Source organism: Thunnus albacares, chromosome 19 (assembly GCF_914725855.1).
Source record: "Thunnus albacares chromosome 19, fThuAlb1.1, whole genome shotgun sequence".
Classification (NCBI taxonomy): Eukaryota; Metazoa; Chordata; class Actinopteri; order Scombriformes; family Scombridae; genus Thunnus; species Thunnus albacares.
The window spans coordinates 29,139,524-29,167,308 of record NC_058124.1 but is presented as its reverse complement, the minus strand read 5'-3'; the positions used below and the strand labels follow the sequence as shown (position 1 = coordinate 29,167,308).

Here is a 27,785-nt window from a genome sequence, read left to right as displayed (position 1 = left end):
TGCTGTGTTTAATACTTTGGATTTTGTCTGACAAGTTGTTGAACAGACGGCGACAGACCAGAGTGGTTTTAAGTTATTTATCATTCAAGTGACTTGATGTTTACTTTATCTGTTCTTTGACCTAATTACTAATGTAGCCTACTCTGATTTTGCGTTGAACAAAGATTATATCAATGATTAACATGGTTTTATAATACAAAGCTGCATATTTCATAAAATGTTTATGATTAACCGAAAATCTATTGTTAACACGGCCGACTATCAATAAAAGAAAGTGCTTAAAATTTGCATCCCGAGCTGGAATCATTTCACATTTTTGTAAAAAAAAAACAAAAACAAAAAAAAAAAAAACACGACCAAAACTGAATGAATCGATTGTCAGAACAGTCTCCAATTAATTTCCTGTCAATCGACTAATCGTTGGAGCTCTGAAGTTTAATAACAGCTGATATTACACTGAAATGTACTGTGTACTCTCCCATAAATATACTATGTTCATTTCAACGTCTTCTAGTAAAGTTCTATTTATCAGCTTTACAGTTGTGCAACATAAAATGACTATATTAAACCTAAAAGTACAAACCCCGCTGCATGCTGTAGTATCGGCTCAGGTTAAACTGAGTGTGATCAGAGTGAGAATAAGATGTAAAGGGAACAAACCTGCTCTGTGTAGCTGAAGTTGAGGGTTGAAAGCAGCGTCCAGTAGTTTGCGTTGTCGCTCGTTCTCCTCTTTGGATCGAGAAAGTTCCTCCTCGTACTCTGCTATCGATCTTTCAAACAGCACAAATATCTCTTCAGCAGCCGCAGTTAGTCGCTGCGTCACCGACGCTCTCAGCATTTGGACTTTAGACATTTTAACACGATAACAGAAACTTTTTCTCCGTCAGAAACTCAGTTTGGTCTCCGTCAGACTGTCAGTCTGCTGCTGAGCTCCATCAGTTTATTTACAGCTAACATGCTAAGCTAACTTCAATGTCCTTGTGGGCTACCGGGAGATAAATCAGAGGTGAAACATCGTGAACAGCACAGGCAGGTTTATCCAGACATGATGGTTCATTCAGACACTTTCTGAAGAAGAAATAGAGCAGGACTCTGCTAACACGCAACACTACCTAGACGCAATATTGCTAAAGAAAATCACTTCCGGGTTTCAATTCTTCTTCTTTGTGTTTATTGGCGGATTGCGAACCAGCTTCAAAGCTGCAAACCGCCACCTGCTGTATCGATGTGTGTAAATTCAAGACATTACATCGACTGAATACTGATTGGTGTATAGAAATATGAAGAAAATATAAAGTATTAAGAAAATACCATTTAAAAGATAAATAAATAAAAATCACACCCTATTTCCCTGCCTGCATTATTCAGCCTATCACCCCCTTCTGATTTCCCTGAAGTGAAGTCTTGACCTGAACTCAGTAATGATTTTAAACTCTATTCCTGTCCTGCCTCATTAGGGATGTTAAAATGAAAGGTTCAAAGTGTGTAGGAATGTGGATGGAGGCGAGATCATTTAGCAAATGGAGAGGCAAAGGGGGACACTGAGACCGAGAATGGTGGACACTCATGAGCTCAGACCAGAATGATTGATTGTATGGGCAGAGCCAGAATGCATGAATATGGTCATCAATGGAGTCTGGGCGGTGAGAACCTTTTTCATGATTGGTGAATCTCATAAGGTGAAGCTGTATTATATTTCAAGAGCATCATAATGTGTTCTACATCTTCCAGAATGTTAAACCACTGACAAAGATTTGATTGACTTTTTTTTATAATGTGGAGCGAAAACATGCATGTCTGAACCTTAAAGGTATAATATGTAATTATTCCACATTAAAAAGTCTAAAAACAACTAGACCTATGTTATATATGTTGTTGAGTTGTGTACTTACATTATCCCAAATGTTTCCAACAATTTTCAAACCCAGAGAAATCTGTAATTTAATCAAAGTAACGGACCGTTTCATTTGGTCGCCTGTCGATGACGTCATACCTCCTCTACCAAAGAGTAAACACGCACAAGATGCATACGGCGGCGCTGTGTTTGTCCGCTACAATGGCGTCTACCAAAGAGTAACTTACACACATACAAGATAATACATCGGCGTTGTGGTTGTTCCACACAAACTATATACTATATTATAACTATATATATAATATATAACTATATTATAAATTGACTTTTATTCAGTTTTAAGCCACATTTTTATGATAAATTTAGGTGGTTTTTAACTATATCTTTTAGCCGGAAGAAGGATTTTAGTCATTGGACGTCTGGATCTTAAGTTATCAGAGAAATAAACTGGACAAACGTTAGCAGCAGCTCGGCTAACAGCCCCTCCAGGAAGTCCGGTGGTCACCAAACATCGTCAGAGAAATATTGATTTTTTAGGTGAAACAGCTTTAATTAGTATTTTAACAATTTTAATCTGCGTGTACGTTTGTTTCTGGAGAGGAGGAGACCTCTGCGGGTAAAAACATCTCGAATGATGAACACTGGAGTAATCCTATCCCGGTGAAGCTGGTTATTTAACAATGAAGACGACAACTCCCATGATCCCTTGCTACTTCACACCGTCATCACACTCTGTCTTTTGTTATTGTTTTGATTGAGACCCCTAGCGGCTGAAATTACATATTGTGCGTTTAAAGGTTCAGAAATAAACAAAATACCTTGATGACTTAAAAAATAGTTTCTTACTTTTGTATACAACATGTTGATTGTTCCGTAAGATGCGTGTAAAGTGGGAACGTGTTATATGGTGTAAGATGTCATGTATTGTGATTTATATCTTATAAACATATTGACACCTTTTAGCAGTCACAGTATTTAGATCAGTTCTTCTACTTTAATGTTACTTAAGATCTGAAAGCTCTTTTCATGGACATGGACCTATTTTTGTGCAACAAGCTGATTATTAAAACTAATATAACTGACAATTATTGATAAATTAACATAAAGGTGAATATCTCTAATTATAGTAAATTACTAATAAAGTCCTTTGTAATAATCAGACCAACACAGCAAAAAGATTATCAGATCAGATCATTAAGGCTCACTCACACTTTATTTTCTGTTACTGATACACAATACTATTCACTTTACTCAGTTCATTTTATTTCAGGATCATAGTTCATAACAAAAACATGACAGATCATAGAAGCCAACAGTATAAAACTGTTTCCAAAATTTAAAAAAAAACAGCATCTATATTACACACAACTGTAATCATCACTGTCACTATCAACTCCTGATATGAAAACCTTTATATTTGGATGAATTCATTCATATACTTGAACATTAAAATACTGAACAATTTATTAAACACATTATTTTAACCACCATGACTACATACATCTCCTTATTACTGCTTTCAGTTAAAAGTAATTTCTTCCTGTTTCTCGTCTGTATTTAGAAACAGTCAAGTCAGTTTGACTTGTTTCCTTTAACATTATTGTTGACCAATTTGTGTTGGTGGTCATTTCAATTTCCTTGAGCACTTACTGCTAATAATACCACAAACACACAGCACTATTAATAGTGAAACTCAGGCTATTGAAAACATTAAAGGTAGTGATTCTAATCCAACACACTTTTTGTCAAATGCAGCGAGTATCAGTCCGCTAGCTGTCCGTTCTGTTTGTGTGTGTTCATACACAGCCCCGGCTCCGTAAAGGTGAAACAAAAAAGTGTCTCAGAGCGAGCCATACGACACCGCTCTGGCCACCCAGCAGGGGGCGTTGGTGCTCGTGCACAGGTCAAAGGGAGTTCATCAGAGCAGCTGTCTGTGTGAGGACATGACGAACCAGAAAGACAAAAGGTTGTGGCAAAGTTCACATAGAAAGTGTTTTCTCCCGGAGCAGACACACTTCCATTTTATTAAACGTATCAATCCACCAGACAGTCCCCATGTTTATTAATGCTCCGAGTCTGTTTCTGTCATGTCAAGCGAAACATTATCTGCTGTTTAAAGTCACACAAATATCCCACTGCATGTGTTTTATTATCTGTATCAATGAATCAATAAATACAAAACACTGTGGATTTCCCCATGAAACCAACATGCAAACTATTTTGGTTCAGTAAATGTCTGCTGTCAGTCTCTCCGGGAGCTGCAGCTGACGGACGGCTGCTTCTCTGGACATGAGACGCTGAGCGCGGGTCGAATGAGAACTGGGGAGGCCACAGAGAGGCGGAAAGTGTGGAAGGACAATTTTGCTGCTTGTGATAAAGCGTGAGAGGAACAGAAGTGACTCTACAGCTGACACGTCACTCTGGATTCCTCCACAGTCCTCTCCATCAGCTTCTGTTTCCATCTGGACTCATCAACACACTTTTGAACTGTGTAGACCGACTGAATCTCAGGTAACAAACACTGCAATTAAAACAGTTTCTCCCCTTTGTGGACAGCCAGGTAGCTTGACGATGTACCTTCTGTATAAATCCTTTTAGCACAAACTGAGCAGCTAAATGGTTTCTCTTGAATGGATTCTCATGTGTCTCTTCAGATTTGCCTTTTTGTTAAATCTAAAAGAACAAAAGGAGCAGCTAAATGGCTTCTCTCCTGTGTGGATTCTCATGTGTCTCTGCAGATATCTTTTGAAGCCAAATTGTTTACCACATTCAGTGCAACTAAACGTCTCCTCTCCTGTGTGGATTCTCATGTGTAGCTGCAACGTCACCTCCTGGTTGAACCTTTCACCACAAAGTGAGCAACTAAAGGGTTTAGTGTGAGTTTTCAGGTGGTAGCGCAGACCTGACTGAGTAAAAGATTTACCACAAAGTGAGCAACTAAAGGGTTTCTTTCCTGTGTGAATTATCATATGTCTCCTGAGAGAGCCCTCGCATGAAAACCTTCTACCACAAACTGAGCAACTGAAAGGTTTCTCTCCTGTGTGAATTCTTCGGTGTATGATCAGGTTTCCCTTATGGCTAAATTTTTTACCACACTCGGAGCAGCTGAATGATTTCTTGCTAGTATTACAACTAATATGAGACTTTAAACCTGACTGAGGTTCACTGGTCTCCTTCCATTCATCACTGTCTTCAGTGTCGGTTGCAGAAGAATTTAAAGTCTTGTCATCAGTATCAGGTTGTAAATGTTTGTCTGGATGTGAGTTCCTGGCTGAGTCCTCTCCATCAGCTTCTGTTTTTATCTGTTCAGTTGAGCTGCTGGCTGGAGGCTGAGCTTCTCTGTTCTCCTCAGTTTGGCTTTGATGAGTCCGTGAGGCCTTTCGAACACATTTGTGGTTTTTGACCTGTGAACGCCAGGTGAATCTTTTGTGACAAAGACGACAGCTGAATCGTTTCTCCACCGAGTGGACAGCCATGTGCTGTGTCACATGTCCCTTATGTGTAAATTCTTTTCCACATAACAAGCAACTGAACGGTTTCTCTCCTGTGTGAGTTCTCATGTGTCTCTCCAGTAGGTAACTGTAGTGATATGATTTACCGCACTCAGAGCAACCAAAGACACGAAACATATTTTTCCCAGCATTGTGTCTATTTCCTTGAAGGACCAAAGTCCTGGCAGGTTCTGATCCTCCACAGTCCTCTCCATCAGCTTCTGTTTCCATCTGTTCAGTTTGTCTTTGATGAAGCTGTGAGGACTGAGGTTTCTCTTCATCATCTTCAGTCTTCACAGGGACAGGAGTGAATGTGAACTTGGTGATATCAGCCACTTCCAGTCCTTGAAGCTGCTCTCCCTCCTGATTGGTCCAGAGTTCCTCCTGTTCCTCTTTAATGTGTGGGGGCTCTGGGTCCTCCTGGTCCAGACTGGAGCTCCTCTCCTGCTGCTCTTCTTCACCAACAATCACTTTTCGCACATCTAAAGGTAAAGCTGAAACACAGACAGACAGCTATTAATGTAAACACATGAACTTTTGTTCAATCAACGTGATAACCATATTTTATGTTAAAGTTACTCTGTGGAGTTTCCAAACACTGGTAGCACTATAGGGTGATATTTTTATGCATAGATGAATTTAAATCAAGTAGATATTTTCCGAAGTTACAGTCTTCTTTAAACAAGAGTGCTTTTGGAGTTTCTATCAGTGTTCGAAATTAACTATTTCTTCCACCAGTCAAAGTGGCTGGTGGATTCTATTTTTTTCATTTTGTAAAAACAAACAAACAAACAAACACACACACACACACACACACACACACTGCAGCTGTTTTCTCCAGAGATGACTTTCCTTGTATGATGCAGATCACATCATCCTTGTGGCATTTGGAAGCTTCTATCTTTTAAATAACACTAAGCTACGTTTTCTGTACTGGATCAAGCGAAAGGTAGAGAAAAACATTTTATTTCTCTGTATGGTCCTTTCTATAATGTTATCAGACACTTATAATAACAATCTGAGCCTGTCAGTAGCAAAAACAAGCACTTTTAGTGGGCGAACATTGAAGGGGTGCTATTGCACTAAAGCACTCTCACTCAGTTAAAAAGAAAAATGTAAAATTAGATACAGTAAGTTACAGTATTTTTTTAAAGTGGTTGCTTATGACATGCTCTCTCTCGTATGGGTAAGGTCGCCTACTTTGTGCTTTTTTTGTTTTGTTTTGTCATTTCTTTAGAGCTTGTGTCCACAGACCTGGAGCCTTGTTTCTCTCGCAGGATCTGGCAACACTGCTGCTACTAAGTTACTTAGGAAACATTGAAGCACTTTAAAAAAAACGCAGCGATGCAACCTGGTTACTACGTTTTTATACAACCCTGCGTTTTTTAAAATCTTTGTATGAGTCTATCTATACATTGTGTTTTTAGGAAACTCCTGCTTAGTATGCCTTTATTGCCTCTCAATATCTGCAGTTGTTAGTTGTTGGTTCGTATCTTTCGGCCTTTAACATGAGCTAACTGCGGCTAACAGCCTGTACGGAGGGTTTAGCTGCTAGCGTTAGCTTAGCACTGACTCCCGGCCACATTAACAGAGTATTAACACGTTTCCAGCAACATAAAGACAACAAACCTGCTTTTCGCAGCTTTTTATCGGGTTTTAAAACCTCGTCCAGCAGCCTGCGGTGTCGGCGGTGGATCTCCTCTTCATACTCGGTTATTGTTTTCTCAAAATGTCCAAATATCTCCTCCACAGCCGCAGTTAGCCGCTGCTGGACGAAAACCTTCAGACCCTGAAGGCTGCACATTTTACACACAGCTCAGAAAATACTAATACTGGCGCTTTTCTGCTGTTATTAGGAGGTGTGTAAACCAAACTCTGTTCCCACTGCAACGCCTGATCAATACAAACGACAACTTCCGTGTCACATTTCAAAATTAAAGTTGATGAGAGACCGGATGGCCCACTCATATCAAAATAAAACATCTTTTGATTTAGGAGAGTCTAAAAAACCCAAACAAATAAATAAATATACTACAAGTCTTCAGTGGTGGAAGAAGTACTCAGATCCTTTTCCTGCGGTAAAAGTACCAAAACAGCAATGTAAAAATACTCCATTACAAGTAAAAGTCCTGCATGAAAATTCCACTATAGTAAAGGGTCATAAGTATTATGAGCTTGATGTAGTTAAAGTATTGCAGTAAAAGTACATAAGTATTATGAGCTTGATGTAGTTAAAGTATTGCAGTAAAAGTACATAAGTATTATGAGCTTGATGTAGTTAAAGTATTGCAGTAAAAGTACATAAGTATTATGAGCTTGATGTAGTTAAAGTATTGCAGTAAAAGTACATAAGTATTATGAGCTTGATGTAGTTAAAGTATTGCAGTAAAAGTACATAAGTATTATGAGCTTGATGTAGTTAAAGTATTGCAGTAAAAGTAGTGGTTTGGTCCCTCTGACTGATATATTATTATATATGACATCATTAGATTATTAATAGTGAAGCATCAGTGTTAGAGCAGCATGTTATTGTTGTAGCTGCTGGAGGTGGAGCTAGTTTACACTACTTTATATACAGTTAGCTAGTTTAGTCCAGTGGTTCCCAACCTAGGGGTCGGGGCCCCTCCAAAGGGTCAGCAGATAAATCTGAGGGGTGGTGAGATGATTAATGGGAGAGGAAAGAAGAAAAAACAAAGTTCTGATACACAAATCTGTTTTCAGTTTTTGGACTTTTTCTCTAATCTTTGTAACTAACCAGTAACTAAAGCTGTTGTAGTTGGGGATCATGTTTCTTCTCAGAACCACATTAATTAACCACATTAAAACGTTAGTAACCAGTGTTTATCTGATGAGATCTTCCCCTTTATCTTTTAGTTTTAAACAGAATATAAGATAACTTTTGGACCAAGACCAATGTGTCGTCACACTGGAGAGACTGAACAGATAATGGGACATTTTTACTTGATAAAAGACCTAAATGATTTGTCGCTTATCAAAATTGTTGGAAATTGAGTCACTGTCAGTCAACTAATTAATTAATCGACTAATCATTTCAGCCAGTGTTTTCCCATCATCATCATCATCCCCATAATAAATACCAAACAGACTGTAATGTCAAACACAAATCAACTCATTTTATATTCTTGTTAACTGTATCATTTCACACTGACCATCAGTTTATCAGGTTTATGTGTTTCACCATTAACATTGCCCTGGGCTGGATATTGTTTCAATGATTTTGATATCGGTGCTGACATGATACCAGAGTTCCAGTTCTGGTACAATAAATTAAAGACAACATCTCAGTGTGTCAGTGTTTAATATTGTCTGAACACAAGTCACCTCCTGGTTGAATCTTTTACCACAAACTGAGCAACTAAAGGGTTTCTCTCCTGTGTGAATTATCTTATGTCTCCTAAGAGACCCCTTGCATACAAATCTTTACCACAAACTGAGCAACTAAAGGGTTTCTCTCCTGTGTGAGTTTTCAGGTGTATGATCAGGTTTCCCTTATGGCTAAATTCTTTACCACACTAAGCAGCTAAATGATTTCTTGCCAGTATTACAACTCTTATGAAACTTTAAACCTGACTGAGAATCACTGGTTTCCTTCCATTCATCACTGTCTTTGGTCTCAGTCTCAGAAGAGTTTGAAGTCTTGTCATCAGTATCTGGTTGTAAATGTCTGTCTGGATGTGAGTTTCTGGCTGGTTCTGGTCCTCCACAGTCCTCTCGGTCAACCTCTGTTTTCATTTGTTCAGTTGAGCGGCTGGCTCTCTGTTCTCCTCAGTTTGGTTTTGGTGAAGCTATGAGGACTGACCACCACACTTTGGTGGTTTTTGAGTTGACTCAGCCAAACACTGAAGCTGAATCTTTTGTCCCCTGTGTAGACTGCCCTGTGGTCTGTCAGTTGTACCTTTTGTATAAATCTTATACCACAAACTGAGCAACTAAAGGGTTTCTCTCCTGTGTGAATTATTATGTGTCTCCTAAGAGACACCTTGTGTACAAAACTTTTACCACAAACTGAGCAACTAAAGGGTTTCTCTCCTGTGTGAGTTTTTAGGTGGTACTCCAGACCTGACTAAGTAAACGATTTACCGTACATGAAGCAGCTGAAAGGTTTCTCTCCAGTGTGCCTCTTCAGATGTCTCCTGCTATCAAATTGTTTACTACATTCAGAGCAGCTAGTATTGCCAGTATTACATCTCATAGGGACAACTTTACTGAGGCTCCCTGATCTCCTTTCAATCATCATAACTTATTTTAGTGAAGAGTCTGAAGTCTTGTTATCAGTATGTGGTTGTAAATGTCTATCTAGATGAGTTCCTGGCTGGTTCTGGTCCTCCACAGTCCTCTCCATCAGCTTCTGTTTCCATCTGATCAGTTTGTCTTTGATGAAGCTGTGAGGACTGAGGTTTCTCAGATTCATCATCTTCAGTCTTCACAGGGACAGGACTGAATGTGAACTTGGTGATATTAGCCTCCTCCAGTCCTTGAAGCTGCTCTCCCTCCTGACTGGTCCAGAGTTCCTCCTGTTCCTCTTTAATGTGTGGGGGTTCTGGGTCCTCCTGGTCCAGGCTGGAGCTCCACTCCTGATGCTCAGGGGGAACCTCTTCTTTACTCTCCAACAGCTGCTGGATGTCTGCAGGAAACACAAACACACAAACATACATTTAGGGAAACCATGAGTTTATGTTTAAGCCATGCTTGACACGGCAACATTGGATTTTTACATGATCTATGTCATGAAGTTCCTTCATTTGTCAGATAGTATTATTTCCATGAGGAGTTTCTAACCTGAATTTCTATTAATCGTAATCTATTATGACCTTATATCTGCTAAGACATACTAAATATGTCCAAATTTAATCAGAAGTTGCTTTGCTGACCCAGCCACCACTCAAAATGCTACCCTACCACCCTTTTTGCTGACACTGAAGTGATGTACTGCAGATGGAGTAATGATACAGAGAAGAGTTGCTGTTACTTCTCAAATAGAGGAGGGTGAAAACAATAGATTCACATAAGAATCATGATTCTTATCTTCTACAATTCTGAATTGATTCACAAATGTCAAGATGATTTTCTAAATGTTACTAAGCCCGTACCGGACATCCGGTGGTCGCCGTACATCGTCGGAGAAACACTGATTTTTTAGGTGAAACAGCTTTATTCAGTGTTTTTACCTGTAATCTCCGGGTCCGTTTGTTCTGGAGAGGAGGAGACCTCTGCGGATAAAAACATCCTGAACGAGTAACACTGGAGTAATCCTATCCCGGTGAAGCTGGTTATTTAACGACGAAGACAACAACTCCCATGATCCCTTGCTAATTTATTAATTTATAATTCCCGTGTATCTTTTATCTCCACTGAGTTGAACAGAGAGATTTCCGCACACCAAATAGCTCCGTTTAAAGGACTTTTATTTTCTGCTTCTTCAGCAATAACTCTCATGTATCTCACTTCATGTTATGGTCACATGGTTTCGTAATTAATGTTAAATTACAGCGTTTGCACTACAGTGTGTTTCATGGATAAAACATGAGATGCTACTTTTAAAAGAGAAAGTTGGAAAAGAGGCTGTGATGAGCCCTGTAAACCCAACGTGTCCTTCATAAAAATCATCATCGAGTTCTGCACACAAGCACTGTTGTAATACTGTATCATTGATGCAGATTGATCATGAAACCATATAAAGTTGGGCAAGACAATGGGTTGATTTGTCATCTGTACAACTTTAGTAGTGCTAATATTGACTGTAGAAACACTGCGATGTTAGGATAGCAAACGATGCTCTATGAACCAAATGTGTCCACATCTTTATTCTTGAAAACTTGAAAACAAGCAGCTGTAGCCTACTTTTGATGATCATCCTTTTCTATGTTGTTTATCCAAATAAAATACTGTTGCACATCAATCAATATTGACTCAGTGTGTTTCTGTAGAAAATAAATGCTTATGTCTCAACTACGCATCAAGAACTTAATTTGTTTGGTTATATATTGTTTATCAAGATTTATTGAAAGTGACAGTATAGTATATAAAAGTAAAGTCAAGAAGGTACTTCACAGAAAAAGTATTTATTATAAAAAGGTACAGTGTATAAAAAAATCCATTTACAAATTCAGTCACTGAAAAGATTGCAGGACTAGAGGTATAATTCTTGCAAACAAAGGACATGTCTGAGAGAATGTTTATGTGGGTGCATGTTGGTCTAATGAATGAGTCCCAAGGCAAACTGACGTGGTGTTCGCAGCACCTCGTTGATGCGGTTGATCAGCATTTTCTCATCTCTTCCTGACATCGGGGAAAATTTCTGACGCATAGTGTTGACGAGAAACTCCTTCAGGTTTCCGGGGAGCTCCCACTTTCCTCTGGATCCGTCCCAGTTTGTTGTGACACACCAAGCCCGGTATTTCTCTTCTGGTGTGACGAATCTGAACAGCAAGCAGCCGTAACGATCCGCGCGGCCCTGGCTCATACGGAGGAGAGTCGTGTGGTCCTCCGGTTTCACCTCACGTATTTTAATGTCTGGATGCTGCCGGCAAAGTCGATGAAAATGACTGCTGTCGGCCGGGATGATGGAGAAACCCGAAGGAGAACAGGAAGCCGAAGACGTCGATGTTGGTTTTGAGGAGAGTCTGGGGCTCAATAGCGGTTTCTCTGGCGAATTAACAGAGACATCTTGCTGCGTTGTCTGCACGTCCAGAGCTGCCCGCAGTTCACTGATCTGTTTTTCCAGTTCTTCCTTCTGTCTCTGACTCTGCTCTCTCAAGGCTGTCATCTCCTCTCGCAAGTCTGTCATCTCAACCTTCAACGCCTCCGCTCGGCCTTTCTCTGCGTCAAGTTCCCTCGTTCTGCGCGTAAGCAGCACAGACAGACTCTCCTCTGCGTCGCGGTCCACGAGGTGCTGGAAAGATTTCTCAACATTAGTCTGTAATTTTAGTAGATATAAGTCATCAGCCCACATTGCCAATGTTCCTTTACTAAAAACGGAACTGAATGAAATACAGAAGCAGAAATAGTTTTTGAACATTATGGTATCTTACCGCTTTTTTGGCCACAAAACGCTTGGCTGGTATCGTGCTGTCTGACTGTGGCCCCGCAGTCCGTTTACCAGCAGTAGTGCTGCTCTGTAAATACAGATACAAAGAGATTACAGCCCATGTATGAATGTATGATGTCAAATAGATATATTAATAGATTGCAAGGCATACTGTAAGCTGCTAACCGCTTTATCTGCCATCGCCACACGCCTGGCTGGAGGTGCGTTTTCATGCGCAACAACGTGCACTGGAAAAACAGATTACACTCAAACAGATTAAACTCAAGTGTATCACTCCTTCATTCCTCACCCACCCACTCTGTTTGGGACTTAAACGCACAATATGTAATTTCAGCCGCTAGGGGTCTCAATCAAAACAATAACAAAAGACGGAGTGTGATGACAGTGTGAAGTAGCAAGGGATCATGGGAGTTGTTGTCTTCGTCGTTAAATAACCAGCTTCAGCGGGATAGGATTACTCCAGTGTTCATCATTCAGGATGTTTTTACCCGCAGAGGTCTCCTCCTCTCCAGAAACAAACGGACCCGGAGATTACAGGTAAAAACACTGAATAAAGCTGTTTCACCTAAAAAATCAGTGTTTCTCTGACGATGTTTGGTGACCACCGGACTTCCTGGAGGGGCTGTTAGCCGAGCTGCTGCTAACGTTTGTCCAGTTTATTTCTCTGATAACTTAAGATCCAGACGTCCAATGACGAAATCCTTCTTCCAGCTAAAAGATAAAGTTAAAAACCACCCAAATTTATCATGAAAATGTGGCTTAAAACTGAATAAAAGTCAATTTATGACAGTTTGTGTGGAACAACCACAACGCCGATGTATTATCTTGTATGTGTGTAAGTTACTCTTTGGTAGACGCCATTGTAGCGGACAAACACAGCGCCGCCGTATGCATCTGGTGCGTGTGTTTATTTTATACCAGATGAAACTAGATTCAAACACTCTGCTGCTAGCTAGCATCTACAGTTCCCCCCCATTTACCACCGTGACAATGCCATGGTAACGTGGTAGGAAGTGAGTCAATTGAATGTAGTGACATCTGTAAGATTGTGACTGATATTGATAATGTAGGCCCGCCCTCTGTGTGGATCCAACATCAGCACCGACCCCCACTTTGTTATTCAGGTGGGAAGAAGCAGCGGGTCTGACGGGCGGCGGCGGCTGAGTGTAGTGCAGCCTGCAGAGGAAGGACCGGGACCGTCGGGGTGAAACAATCCACGGAGGGAAGCACAGCCAGGCGGCGGAGGAGACGGCGAATCAGCCAGTCATATCAGCAGAAATGTTCATTTCAGGCTGATTCCGATGTTTCATTTTAAAGCCTTTATTGACCGATACCGATGATGTGCCGATATTATCGTACAACCCTATATTTTATTTTATTTCCCAGTGATTCACTCAAAACTTTGGGGTTGGCGTCTGTGTATCTTTTGGGGCGGATTACATTAATAGATTACTCTTGTTGGCTTTTTACTCACAAAGCTTTTTATTGTACTTACAGTAACATAACGAGTGTAACATTAGCTGTCGTCAACTCAAGTGAAACGTTATCTTCACTTCACCTGGTTTTCTGTCTCTCTGCTCCGATCTGTGTGTGTGCTGATGAAACACAGAGAGCAGAGGAGACAAACTAGCGGGACTATAAATGACAGCAAAACGCAGTAGAAGCAGGAGCCCAAATGAACAGTTAAACATGTTTTTCTTGCTGTATGAGGGACAAAATCATGGGAGGTAAGTTTTAAAAAAAAGAAGATAGAATTAATGTAGTTTTTTGTTTTTTTCCATATGTTTGTCAGGTAAGAAAAGACCCAAAAATGAACACTGTGAGCGGACTACTTGATTATTATAAGCAAATGATCTAAACAGCATTTGTATAGGAATAACTCATGAATGTCCCAAGTTTTTTGATCCATATAAACTGTTGATCAGCTCGTGATAGCAGATTAATAAACGTGTTTCCATCAGTAGAAAGAAAACAAACCTGCTCTTTGCTGCTTAATGTCATGGTTTAAAACCAAGCCCAGTAGTTTCCGTTTGTGATCGATCTCCTTTTCGATTCCAGATATCGATCTCTCGAAATGTCCAAACAGATCACCGCGAGCCGCATTTATCAGCCGCTGTTTGTATAAATCTTTAAGTTCCTGAAATCTGGACATTTTCCACAGATCGAAGAGTCAAAGAACAGAGAACTCAACTCTGAGGCTTTTTTCTGTTATTTACATGTTTCTAACGTGTTCATCACATCCAAACATGCTCCGTCAAAGTGCGCCGTAGACCCGGAAACAAAAACACAACTTCCGGCAAATTCTACTGGCCTTCAGAATAAATGCGTGGGTACCCCTCTCAATTAGAAAATATATGTATAGCCTGAACTAAAAAAATAAGTAAAAATGTAAATAAATGAATGATGTTAGGGCGAAAAAGAACAGAAAGATGTTCTCCCTGATTTTTTTTTTGAGACAAAGGTGGCAAAGGCTGGAGAACGTGCGTGGTGCAACATACTCAGTGTCGTGCACTTAAGTGAAAAAAAATCACACTTTGACAGAAGAACGTGCTTATAGGGAGTTAAACTTTATACCAAGGTAGAACAAAAAGATGAAAAATAAAGGTTGTGACAAATGACAGTGTTTATTTTGCTGTTCCATATTCTTATCTCCCGATTCGATACTATCGTCATACTTGGGTGCCGATTTGATTCAGAGACGATTCTTAATTGAATGAATAGAAAAGGGGGCACAATTTTCAGTCTCTTGTTCCAGGACACTGTGTGTCAACCATTCACTGTTGTACTCAGTCCACTGAAATACAATATGAAATATAACTGGCAGATAAGAAAAATGGTTTGCAGCCTTTTTATTTTAACAAGGTAACTGCATTAATTAATTAATTAATTTGAGAGCATCTTAGAGTCTCTTGCCTGTGTGAGAATTAAAAAAAATGCTCCCCTGTGTTATTAACGTTGTATCTCCAGCAGTGGAGCAGCCTCTCTGCTGAACTGATTGTTGTCTAAGATGCTGAGTGGCTGCAGGGTTTTTGAGGTGAAACAGACTGAGCACCGAGTTATTTTCTTCACCTTGGAGTTGGTTTAAGTCGTTTAATGCTGCGGTGTGTGTTGGTCAGCTGGTCTCGTTTGTTACTGCTGGAATTTGCTGCTCTGCTCTACTATCATTACTGTGTGTTCAGACCACCAGCCACAAAGCAATAGGCTATAAGTCATTTTCAATGGAAGCCAGTGACATGAAGCTACAAACTTTTTTTTAAAACAATTTTTTTAAGACAACAGCTTATAGAAAAACAACAACACACTACCCAGGAATACAGACAAAAATCCAAGGGCAAGAATGCCCTTCATTCAAAAGTCTGAATCATAGCACCAACTTCAGTCAAAGATGCTCCAACATCAGTCCTGCAGGGTCACAAAGTGGTGTATAATAGCACAGTCCTTACAGTTATAGAGTTCTTTGAATATTTTTCTGGTATCCACATATTCAGAGTTTGTTCAGGAAAGAAGCAGCCATCTTCTGTTTTCATCTGTTCAGTTTGTCTTTGATGAAGCTGTGAGGACTCACCAACACACTCTTGTCTTTTGAGTTGAGTCGGCCAAGTGAATCTTTTGTCACAAAAACTATAGATGAATCTTTTGTCCTCTGTGTGGACTGCCCTGTGGTCTGTCAGGTGTAGCTTTTCTATAAATCTTTTACCACAAACTGAGGAACTAAAGGGTTTCTCTCCTATGTGAATTCTCTGATGTATGATGAGGTGTCCCTTTTGGCAATTTTTTTTTTTTACCATACTTGGAGCAGCTAAAAGATTTCTTGCTAGTATTACTACTCATATGAGACTTTAAACCTGACTGAGGTTCACTGGTCTCCTTCCATTCATCACTGTCTTCTGTATCAGTCTCAGAAGAGTCTGAAGTATTGTCTTCACTAACAGGTAGTAAATGTCTATCTGGATGTGAGTTCCTGGCTGGTTCTGATCCTCCACAGTCCTCTCCATCATCTTCTGTTTTCATCTGTTCAGTTTGTCTTTGATGAAGCTGTGAGGACTGAGGTTTCTCTTCATCATCTTCATTCTTCACAGGGACAGGAGTGAATGTGAACTTGGTGATATCAGCCTCCTCCAACCCTTGAAGCTTCTCTCCCTCCTGGCTGGTCCAGAGTTCCTCCTGTTCCTCTTTAATGCGTGGGGGCTCTGGTTCCTCCTGGTCCAGACTGGACTGGACCACTCCTGCTGCTGCTCATGGGAGACATCTTCTTTACTCTCAGAAAGCTGCTGGACATCTGCAGGGAACAATAAACTCATGGGGATATTAACTGCTCCCACCTGTAATGTAATGTGTAGATGAACTGTGATTGGCCCCTCTGAGTTATTTCTCTTGTTGTATATGTATAATGTGAGAATAGAGCGCCACCATCTGGCCGTCATGGATGTTGTTACCATGGTAAATTTCCAGACTGAGGCTCCATTCCTGCTGCTCAGAGGGCAAGTCTGCTTCACTGACTGACAGCTGCTGGACGAAACACAGACAGACATTCAGATAAAATACTGGAGTTTTTATAATTACAGCTCTGAGTACATGTTGTCTGTCAAATGATTTAGTCAAACATTTAGTCATAAAGGCACAGTATATGATCGAAATGTGAATGAAAATTCAATCCACAGCATTGGAATCTGGTTTAAGGAGTGATAATAATCAGTCATGAAGACGTTGAAGTTCATGACATGTTGTCTGAATATTGTGAATAATCAGAATATTATTATTATTATTCATATCCAAACACATGTAACAGTTATGACAGAAGCTCCACAGTTATCTCTCTATATCAAAAATATATCGTTTGTAATAAGTCTGACGTGAATAAAATCTTCAAATCAATCTCGATTTTGGAAAATATGATAAACATTGAGAATTCATCAGAAAGAAATCATTCAAAATAATATGTACAGCGGACCCGGGATGCTTCTACGTGACTCGATTTAATAACTTAGTTGTATTGCACCTCTCAGCTCCTGAATGTGTTGTAACTTTAATACTGTATGATTGATCCCATACATTTTTCAACGTAATATGAAATAAAGGGGTTAGTGATAATTTAGCAGTATATACAGGGGAACTGTCAGCTGTTGGACTTGCTCTAAACTGGACAGAAAAAGCCAAACCAATCAAAGATTTAATAGGTTCTGATTACAGCAGTGCACTGACAAGTATTAAATGCATGCAGTCAGATACAAGGCAAGACATAGTACTTGACACAACTCAAACAATATTCAGAATTAAGGGGGTAGGAATAGAGATTAAATCCATGTGAATTCCTGCACATATTGGTGTGGATGAATGAGCTGATAAATATGCCAAAGCAGCAACAAGAGAAGGAGAAATAAGTGTGGTCATAAAATATAGAAAGGCTGAGGTTAAAAGTATAATCAAATCGGAAATTAAAAATAAATGGCAGGAAGAGTGGGATGGAGGAAATAAGGGTTGGTACTACGACAGCATTCAAAGCAAAGTAGATAGAGAAATAAGAGGAAGCAGTAGGAATAGAAAGGTAGAAAGGGATAGTAAGTCAAGGACGAGGTTTGGTCACACCGGTTTGAGGTACATTAAACATCATGAATAAGCATGCTACAGGAAGATACGAACGTTTTGGACTACAGGAAACGGTGGTGCATGTAATTTTACACTGTACTAGATATAAACAAGAGAGACAGACACTTAAAATTACATTCCAAAGGTATCACATGACACTAGGTATTAGATAAAATTTTACAGAGGAGTTCTGGTGATGTAGGTTACAGGGCTATTTACAGATTTTTAGAAAACACGGGACTTAATAGGAGAATTTAATGTAATGGTAACCATTTGGATCCACATTCCAATAAAGACCGTGGCAGTAATGCACCTAAAAGCTGTTTGCCAACCGCCAAAAGCAGCAGCAGAAGAAGAAGCATTTCCGGTTTAACTAAATTGCAGTCCTCCATTATTCCGCATTCATCTCAACCTTTAACTGTTTTTTTTGGCTGTATCTGTTTTCATTCCAGTCAGAATTTAATTCTGAATATTATAAAAAATCCAACAGGCCGCCGTAGAGGCTTTCATTTTGAAACCATTTTCCCGGAAGTCGTATTATCCGACTTTAATGATGCGAGCAGTGAGCGGAGTGAATCCGCTGCCTGGCTGTAAATAACCGCAGGAAAACGGCTGTATTCAGTATAGTAAGGGGAGGAGAGATGGACCGACACCGTGAAGTGCTGGATGTCCTTTCAAACCCTGAAACGAAGCTGCGAACAGAAGGTTTGTGCGGATTTTACTCCTGAAAACACGCTAACGCTGCAGGGAGAGCTAAGCTAACGTTAGCCGCAGCTCGCTCCTGCTGTGAGGTTTTATTTTGTCTTTCTGCATGTTGTGTCTTAGTTTGTAATGTGTTAGCTGTGTGATTCACTGCGGGATCTTTCATTTAGTCATCATGGCAGTAAAACAGATCTAAACTTACAAGCTCACAGTAAAATCTCTAATTGATTGTCAGGCTGCAGGTACAGAAAGTTGCTCTGATGGTTTATAAACTAATAACAGCTTCTCCTGAAATAGCAAAAAGAAATTTAAAGTTTAAAACTGTGGACAAAGCTGCAAAACTTTTTTTTTTTTAAAGATTCACTCATCTAGAGCTGCAACTATTATTTGATGAGTTGCCAACTACTGAATTAATTGCCAACTATTTTGATAATTATTTATCGTTTGGAGTCATTTTTAAGAGAAAGATGTAAATTCTCTGATTCCAGCTTCTGGTTGTGGACAAAACAAGACATTTGAGGGCCTAATTGATCAAGAAAACAAACAACAGATTAAACAATAATGAAAATAATTGTTAGTTGCAGTTCTATATTCATCCTTTGAATCGTATCTATAAATGCTACCGATGGAAAGTGAAGCGATGCAATAATGTTGTGATCAAATTTTAAAATTCAAGTAGAACGGAAACAATCAATCAATATAAAATTAATCTGCAATTATTTAAGTGGTAAAGAAATGAAGGAGTTCCAGTTTCTGTTCTTCTTGTTTGATATTAAACTCAATGTATTTCTGTTTTTTGGCGACTGGTTGTGAATATTTTGAAATTTGATCTATAATTTTACAGACCAAATGATTATCAATTGACAGATTAAGACGATGTCCACGCTAAACTGGATTAATTGGTAAACTGGATCATCTTATCTCCGTTTTTGCCGTCTGTCGAGACTAAAATGGTATTTTTCTCTCTTGAAAATAGAACTTTTCCGAAGTGTGTGAATGTAAAAACACAAGCTTGGCGTTGTAGTGTGTATGGGGGGAAAACTGAGCTTTGTAGAAACTTTGTCATATTGCTGATAAAACACATGGTGACCTCCCTTTTCCCAATGGACACAGCTTCTTTCAGCTTACCCCAGAACGTCTTCCCATGGGTTTAACCCCAGCAGCAACCTCCGAGGCTGTAAAATGAAGCCAAAAACTGTAGTTCCTTGAACGACCACTTGAGGCTCCAAAAGTGACTCAATCCCCATAGACCCCCATGTTAAAATGTCCAACTTTACAGCAGAAATAAACATGTTTACAGCCTGGTACAAACAACGGTTTTGGTCTCTGTAGCTAATTTCTCCTTTCATGACAACTGTACGGGGGGTGAATTTTTTTATAACTCACCCGTTTAAATTTTATTAAGCCGTAAAGTTCTGCATAATGAAGGACATGGCTGCTTTGAGTGACAGGTCCGCCAGCCGCTAGGTGGCTTGTTTCAGCCATTCGGCCCCGCCTCTTTCCTATTTTTAATTGGCTGGGAGTTAGACAGCGTTACGCACTGCCAAGATGGCGACGGCCGGAGCGGCTTGCTTCAAAATCGCTCTTCAGAAACCAACGAGTGACGTCACGGTAACGACGTCCATATTTTTATACAGTCTATGGTTTAACCTCACTGTGGGTCTAATCTGTGCTTATCTGTGTTGGACACAAACCGGAGCTGCCTTGGGGGGGGGGACACCCGTAGTGGTGCTGTAGGAGTTAAAAAACACACACCACAGTCTTTTTGCTCAAACGTACCAACCACAAATACATTTTAAAAGAAGTACAGTAGTGCATAAGTGTGAAGCAGACTAAGAGAAAAGGTAGTTAAAGCCTAAAGTGAGATAAGTTTTTATCTTTCTTTTAAAAATCTCTAGCAAGCTGCTTCTCTGATATCAATCAGTATTGTGTTCCATAACTTTTAGGTGTCATTGACAAAGGCTGCATCCCCAGTTTTCTTTTGGCTGTTGCTGGGAATCTCCAATAAACCAGCAGCAGACGATCGCAGTGTTAGCAATGTAGCTTGGTCCAAACCCATTAAGGGCTCTGTATGTAAAGAGGAGGAACCCAGTGCAGAACAGCTTTAACTGGACTAATGTGTTCTCTTCTCTTTGTTCTGGTTGTTCTGGCTGCAGCATTTTGAATGAGCGAAGTCTCTCAGTGTGTTTTTTTTTCAGGAGGCCAGTAAAAAGTACTTTACAGTAATCAAGTTGGCTTGAAATGAAGGCATGAATTAGTTTTTCAGCATCTTTTTGATTTATAAATGGTCAGACTTTGGCTGTGTTTCTTCAGTGGAAAAAGTGAAATAATTGTTGGTTCACTCCTGGAAAATTCTTTTGTTGTGTTGCCATTCCTGCACCGCAGCCAAGCATGGAAACAAACTGAAATCTGATTAATTGGTCCATAAAATTGCAGAAAATGGTGAAAAATGTCCATCACTGTTTCCCGAAGCCCAAAGTGACGTCCTCAAATGTCTTTTTTTTTGTCCCAACCAACAGTCCACAACCCAAATATTCAGTTTACTGTCATAGAGGACTAAAGAAACCAGGAAATATTCACATTTAAGAAGCTGGAATAAGAGAATTTGGACTTTTTTTTCTTAAGAAATGACTCAAAATGATTATTTGATTATCAAAATTTAATAGTTGGCAACTAATTGATTAATTGACTTTTTGTTGCAGCTCCACACGTAACTTTGGAAAATATCCACTTGATTTGATTTACTCTTGTTTTGTCACCCGCTCATAAAAATACTGCTACTAGTGTTTGAAAACTCCACAGGATACCTTAAACATAAACTATCGTTATCAAGCTTGCTGGAACTTGATGGATTAATATCTGTCTGTCTGTGTTTCAGCTTTACCTTTCGATGTGCGAAAAGTGATTGTTGGTGAAGAAGAGCAGCAGGAGTGGAGCTCCAGTCTGGGCCAGGAGGACCAGGAGGAACCAGAGCCCCCACACATTAAAGAGGAACAGGAGGAACTCTGGACCAATCAGGAGGGAGAGCAGCTTCAACAGCTGCAGGAGGCTGATATCACCAAGTTCACATTCACTCCTGTCCCTGTGAAGACTGAAGATGATGAAGAGAAACCTCAGTCCTCACAGCTTCATCAAAGACAAACTGAACAGATGAAAACAGAAGCTGATGGAGAGGACTGTGGAGGATCAGAACCAGCCAGGAACTCACATCCAGATAGACATTTACAACCTGATACTGATGACAAGACTTCAGACTCTTCTGAGACTGATGTCAGTGATGATGACTGGGCACAGACAAGGAAACCTCAATCACGATTAAACACTCTGAAAAATAATGACGACCCTTTAAGTGACATAAGTTGTAACGCTGCTCAGAGATCATTTAGCTGCTCTGAATGTGGTCAAAGATTTGGTCGGAAGCCACATCTGAACGCACACATGAGAATTCACACGGGAGAGAAACCATTTAGCTGCTCCTTCTGTGGCAAAAGATTTTCTCAAAAGGGAAACTCAATCAGTCACATGAGACTTCACACGGGAGAAAAACCGTTCAGTTGCACAGTTTGTAAGAAAACATTCAGATATAGTGGAGATGTTAGCAGACACATGAGAATCCACACAGGAAAGAAAACAACCAGCAGTAACGTCAGAGACATGACTGACAATAACATTCATACAGGATCAGAACCAGCCAGCAACATGGATCCAGATAGTCATTTAAAACCAGTTACTTATGATAAAGCTTTAGAAGCTGAGGCTGATAACAGTGATGACTGGAAGGAGATCAGTGAACCTCAGGCAGGTGTAAACTCTCTGGAAAATGACGATGAAAGTGATGTGCAATGTAATACTGACAAGGAGTCATTTAGCTGCTCTGAATGTGGGAGAACATTTTGCCGCAGGGACCATCTGATGAGCCACATGAGAACGCACACGGGGGAGAAACCGTTCAGTTGCTCCGTTTGTCAGAAACGTTTCAGCTGCAGCGGAAACATTTTAGCGCACATGAGAATTCACACCGGAGAGAAACCGTTCGAATGCTCATTCTGCGGCAAAAGCTTCAGCCAGAAAGGAACTCTGCAGCTACACGTGAGAATTCACACGGGAGAGAAACCGTTCAGTTGCCCGTTTTGTGATAAAAGATTTGCCCATAAAAGACGTATGACGCTGCACATGTCGGTCCACACAGAGGAAAAGCGATTCAGCTGCAGCGTTTGTGAGAAAAGATTCACATGGTACACGCAGCTCAAAACACACAAGTGTATCGGTGAGTCTTCACAGATTCGTCAAAGCCAAACTGAGAAAAAAGTTACTGCCAAGGAGTCATTTAGCTGCACTGAGTGTGGTAAAACATTTAGTCTGAAGGGGAATCTGAAAACGCACATGAGGATTCACACAGGAGAGAAACCGTTCAGTTGCTCAGTTTGCGGTAAGAGTTTTAAACAAAACGTTCATCTGACGGAGCACATGACGATTCACACCGGGGAGAAACTCTACAAATGCAGCGTTTGTGGCAAAGGATTCAATAAGAAATTACTTGTCAAAAATCACACGTGTGCTTAATCGTTAGACGGTTTTCACATCTCTTTTAAGCACATTCTGAATTCATGCATTTGTATTTATAAAGACAGTGAGTGGAAAGTATTATTTTGCAGTTAGATAAGATTGTCTCACAAACTATCTGTATGTGCCCAGTACCTGGATTATGTTCAAAGCTGACATTCAGGATCAGCTTTCAGGTTGCCAAATGGATCCATTTTGAGACAAATCTGGCAGCTAAAGAGTCTTGACTGACTGTTTAAACCAGGTGGATAGTAAACAATAGTTAAGATTCTTCCATTTAAACCTAAAGTTCATCACCTGAGCTCTGAAACAGAACATCCAGGTCAGTTCGTCAAAGAGACACGGAATACACAACGAGTTATTGATCACATAAATATTCTAGGATTACTTTATTTAGACTAGAGCTGCAACAATCAGTTGGTTAATGATTAGTCGACCAACAGAAAATTAATCACCAACTATTTTAACCCTTAAAGACCCACCACAGACCCATTTTTGTCCTTTTTAGGGGGGGGCAGGGATGTTTAGGGGGAGATAGCAGGTCAACAGTAGATGCCACATAGAAGTGATTTATGTTATCTGAAAGCTGGGAACCTGAACATTAAGTTGAAATGTTTTTCAAGTCATAAATCTGTAATAAACATTGTGTTTTGGTGACGCACCTATTCAAATTGTGAAAGTTTAGAGTGTAAAAGGGTTTGGAACATTATGATGGTCATTCTCATGCTCCATTATGTCTCATAAGTGTAATTTTTGGGTTGATACCATTTGTTACACAGATTTGGTGCAAAATGTAACCATTTTTAATCACTTCAGAATACCACATGAACCACAAACTTTTGACATTTGGTGATTTCTGCATTTTTCAGAGATTGAATTGCAATCACTTTTATTCTGAAAATTGCTCAGAAACCTCCTTTCCTGTCAGTATACCTTGGAAAGTCATCTGAATGCCCTCGGTCTCTAGTTTGTGGTTGTAAAGTTTCATGAGGCTGCTATTATCCAAGAGGTCACAATAGTTCATTTTATACAATGTGGTCAAGTTTTGTTTTTTAAAAAAAGGTTTCACTACAATGAAACGGCTCCTGTGAGGACTGACGTCATCACATGTGAATGCCAGTGGGCTCACTGAATCCACAAGAGTCTCAGCTTTCCAGTCAAATCACATCTATGCAGTTCCAAGACTGTTTATTCAATTACACCACATTTTTAGAGTAGGTGAGAATAACACATTTATATTGCATGCAAAAAACTGCATGGTTTTTGCAAAAAAAAAACTATGTGTTAAGCATAAAGTGGGCATGTCTGTAAAGGGGAGATTTATGGGTACCCATAGAAGCCATTTTCACTCAGATATCTTGAGTTGAGAGGTCAAGGAACCCCTTTAAAAATGGCCATGCCAGTTTTTCCCTTCTAAATTTAAGTAGTCCAGTATTATGTTGTGTTGCAGCTGACAGTGTAACATCACCGACTGTAGGCTGTAATATTCTCTCCTTTAGTATCTTCGACTGTCACATGAAGGCCTCTCATATGAGTCATGGAGCGCTTTGCTTTAGAAAAACATTTTTTTTTAGCATTTAACTTCATGTCAAAGTATTGTCTCTTTATTTCTGTCACAGTACAGCTGCTGCTCTGATGACACGTCGTCATATTAATACTTTCTAATTGTTTCAGGTCTCCTACTACTGACACTTCTAAATTTATTATGTTTTTGTCTGTTGATTTCTGTAAGCAGGACTTAAAGCTCTGCAGTCTTGTTTTTACACTTTGGGAACATTTTTGTGAAAGAATCTCGCCCAGAAACAGTGGAACATGTGTGGCCTTATATGGACAGTTTTAGGGGCACTGATGATGCTAATGATCAGATATCAGAAATGTGCACCGGTGATCATTCATCAGGCTGAAACCAGAGATTTACAACATGTTTGGGTAGTTCGGAGAGTTTGTTGAATCTGACTCGAAACGCTCGTACGAGTAAACCTTACAGAGAAGCTTAAGACAGTTTTAGGGTAAAGACACAAAAGTATTCTTGTGAGGCCCGTTATGTAGGGAAAGAAATGCATCGTCAGTAAAATAATTAATAGTTGCAGCCATAATTTTTTCAGAAAGAGGCACATTGACAGCAGTATTTGCAGTCTGGTGTGAGAGAGGGTAACGTTTTTCATCATTTATTAGAGAATACTGATTCCTGTCGGTGGGTTTATACGACTGAGCAGAGAACGACAACATAAAGATGATGACGTTTAATTCCTAACAGCTCGCACGCTGTATGTAAAAAGTTTATTTATTTATGGCATGAATTCAAACATATAAGGATGGAGAAAGAATGTCATTATCACAAGTTTTTAAGTTAAATTTTTGGCCTCACACTCTGACAGAAAGTCATCTCTACACTCATCTGACAGAACAGAATCCCTTAACAAACCTCTGAGGTTGGCGAGTCCTGGTAGTCGTTCCTCAATTTTCTGTCTCTCTCCTTTTTTTTCCCCGACATCTCTCAACTGTCACTGTAATAAGACTATATTTTAAAGGGGACTTATGTTTTTCCTTATTTTTATATATAATGTTACAATGTTGGATGTTATTAAACATGGCCAAAAATGTCAACTGATGAGTATAATATATGTAGCGGTGATCCCTGTGCTCTCAACGCTCGCTTTCCAACAGTTCTTTTCTACTTTCAGCCTGAGCTGACATCAGCTTGTTACAGATTTCGTTGTATGGTCATCTGCTCCGCTCTGCTAACATTATGGCATTTTTCCAGTTATGTGGGAGTAGTCACGCCTAGCCATGACTAGCAATGGTAGCTGGCACGCTCTGAGTGTTTTTTTCATTTCACAGCAGTGCAAAGTAAAATAAGTTTTTGACCTGTTGGAGGTGTGCTGGTTGCCTGCAGCTCTTCTCATCAAACAACATCATCACTGTGCTTTTACTCTTCCTCCCTGCGTTATTTCTAACTGATCTGCTGAACAAAGATCTCCAAACATCTCCATATGTTGTGTCATCCGGGTTTTTAGCACCACTAACGAAGCTCTGCTAATTTAGTGAGGAACACGTTTCTTTTCCTATAAATTTCTTCACAATAAAAGTCTCCCACTATTCAGTCGCTTAAAAGCTTGCCCTCGGCAGGCTTCTTCAAAGCTGACCAATCAGAACAGAGTGGGCTCATCGGGAGGCGGGGCCTTAAAGAGACAGGAGCCAAGACTTCCTGTTAAGAGACAGAGGCTGAACTGAGGGGCTGCAGAAAGGTCCAGTATGAGATAAATAAGGAGTTTTTGAACTGTGAATCGTGCCGAGCTGACATGAAGGGGATTATGAAGTCAACACATTGTAAATTTACACGTTTCCTAAAATAAAATCATGTTGAATGAATGTTTAATTCAACCTTCTGTGAATGTAAACTATAACTGGACCTGCTGAGTCGACAGTGGTCATAAAGTTATGTTATATATTCTTTAAATAAATATACACGGACACAGTGAATTTGGAAAATGTGTTTTTTTCTGATTTCTTTGTCTTTCCCCGACACTAAGTCTTGTTTGCAGCTATATTGTTCTGTCCACCTGGTGATGATGTTGCAGACGACAGCGGAGGACTACGGCACAGAGGAAGAAGACGTATCAGGCTTTGAAAGTAGATCTGGGATGTATTCCAGCAGGTTTAGTGAAAGCTCAGAGTTTGTTACAAAGATGTTGAGGCTATGTGCTATCTCGGTGGAGATAAACCAGACGACAAACACTTCTGGTTCAATTTAAGATAAAACAAGACATAATTGATTTTTTATTGGAAATTCAGGTGTTACAGCTGCTGAACGAGAGTCTTAATAGACATATATAGAATATGACTAAAATATAATAAAATGTTGAGTAAAATATAGACTATAATACAAAATAAAATAAACAGAATAGAATTGTTTGTTGACCTTCAAAGTAAAAGCCCTGAGGCTTTTTGAGATTTGTGATGGTGAGGACATACAGGACTGTGGTCACTGGGTTAATTAAAGGGGTCACCAGATGGAAGGACAGGATACAGAAAAAATTGTGATTTTATTTCAAGCTTTTTTTTTTTTTTTTTAAATAATTTTTGCTTTATTTCTTGTGAATTACTGTTTTACCTCAAGCCTCTAAAATGTTTTCAAATTCCTCTCTAGAGCTGCAAGGTTAGTCGATTAATTGATTAGTTGATTGACAGAAGGTTAATCAGCAACGATGTTGATAATTGAATAATTGTTCTGCTCACTTATTAAGCAAAACTGAGACATATAAGCTGATGATTTATTGCTTTTCTTTGTCAAACATGATGATTAACTGAATATCTTTGGGTTTTTGACTGTTGGTCTGACAAAACCAGACATTTGAAAACCTCGGACTGTGGGGAACTTTAATGGATAGGACTATTTTTCACTATTTTCCAGGCAAACCGATGAATCAAGACAATAATCGGTAACTCAACTGGCAGACAATGCAACATGTGACGAGAGGTCCCCAGTAGACTTTACTTTATTGTAAAACATTCAAGG

General features: G+C 39.6%; 4 protein-coding genes across 7 annotated transcripts in view; 1 reads left to right on the top strand and 3 right to left on the bottom strand.

The window, feature by feature from the left end:
* The window catches only part of LOC122970013 (zinc finger protein 160-like), a 69,543-nt gene extending 68,387 nt beyond the window's left edge, over positions 1-1,156 (bottom strand). For both annotated transcript variants that reach the window (XM_044336092.1, XM_044336093.1), the window contains exon 1: positions 661-1,156. In XM_044336092.1, coding sequence (XP_044192027.1) covers positions 661-853 — 193 coding nt within the window. In that variant the 5' untranslated portion in view covers positions 854-1,156. The remainder of the gene's footprint in view (positions 1-660) is intronic.
* Positions 1,157-3,096: 1,940 nt separating this feature from the next.
* LOC122970036 (gastrula zinc finger protein XlCGF57.1-like) lies at positions 3,097-7,273 on the bottom strand. The gene is made up of 2 exons (XM_044336130.1): positions 6,976-7,273; positions 3,097-5,840 (listed from the first exon to the last, which is right to left on the bottom strand). The coding sequence occupies exons 1-2, from the start codon at positions 7,148-7,150 to the stop codon at positions 4,468-4,470; spliced, it is 1,548 nt and encodes a 515-aa protein (XP_044192065.1). The 5' UTR covers positions 7,151-7,273; the 3' UTR covers positions 3,097-4,467.
* A 4,140-nt stretch (positions 7,274-11,413) lies between these two features.
* LOC122970060 lies at positions 11,414-14,726 on the bottom strand. 3 transcript variants are annotated; one of them, XM_044336167.1, is made up of 4 exons: positions 14,393-14,726; positions 12,581-12,642; positions 12,399-12,482; positions 11,414-12,283 (listed from the first exon to the last, which is right to left on the bottom strand). In XM_044336167.1, exons 1-4 carry the CDS (start codon positions 14,565-14,567, stop codon positions 11,564-11,566), a joined length of 1,041 nt encoding a protein of 346 aa, XP_044192102.1. In that variant the 5' UTR covers positions 14,568-14,726; the 3' UTR covers positions 11,414-11,563. The 3 variants fall into 3 exon arrangements, with proteins under 3 accessions (XP_044192102.1, XP_044192103.1, XP_044192104.1); XM_044336168.1 differs by having other exon boundaries at positions 11,414-12,259; positions 14,393-14,725; XM_044336169.1 differs by lacking the exon at positions 12,581-12,642 and having other exon boundaries at positions 14,393-14,715.
* Positions 14,727-20,251: 5,525 nt separating this feature from the next.
* On the top strand, positions 20,252-26,749 carry LOC122970353 (gastrula zinc finger protein XlCGF57.1-like). Its single transcript, XM_044336469.1, has 2 exons — positions 20,252-20,303; positions 21,582-26,749. The coding sequence occupies exons 1-2, from the start codon at positions 20,252-20,254 to the stop codon at positions 23,264-23,266; spliced, it is 1,737 nt and encodes a 578-aa protein (XP_044192404.1). The 3' UTR covers positions 23,267-26,749.
* Positions 26,750-27,785: the final 1,036 nt, after the last annotated feature.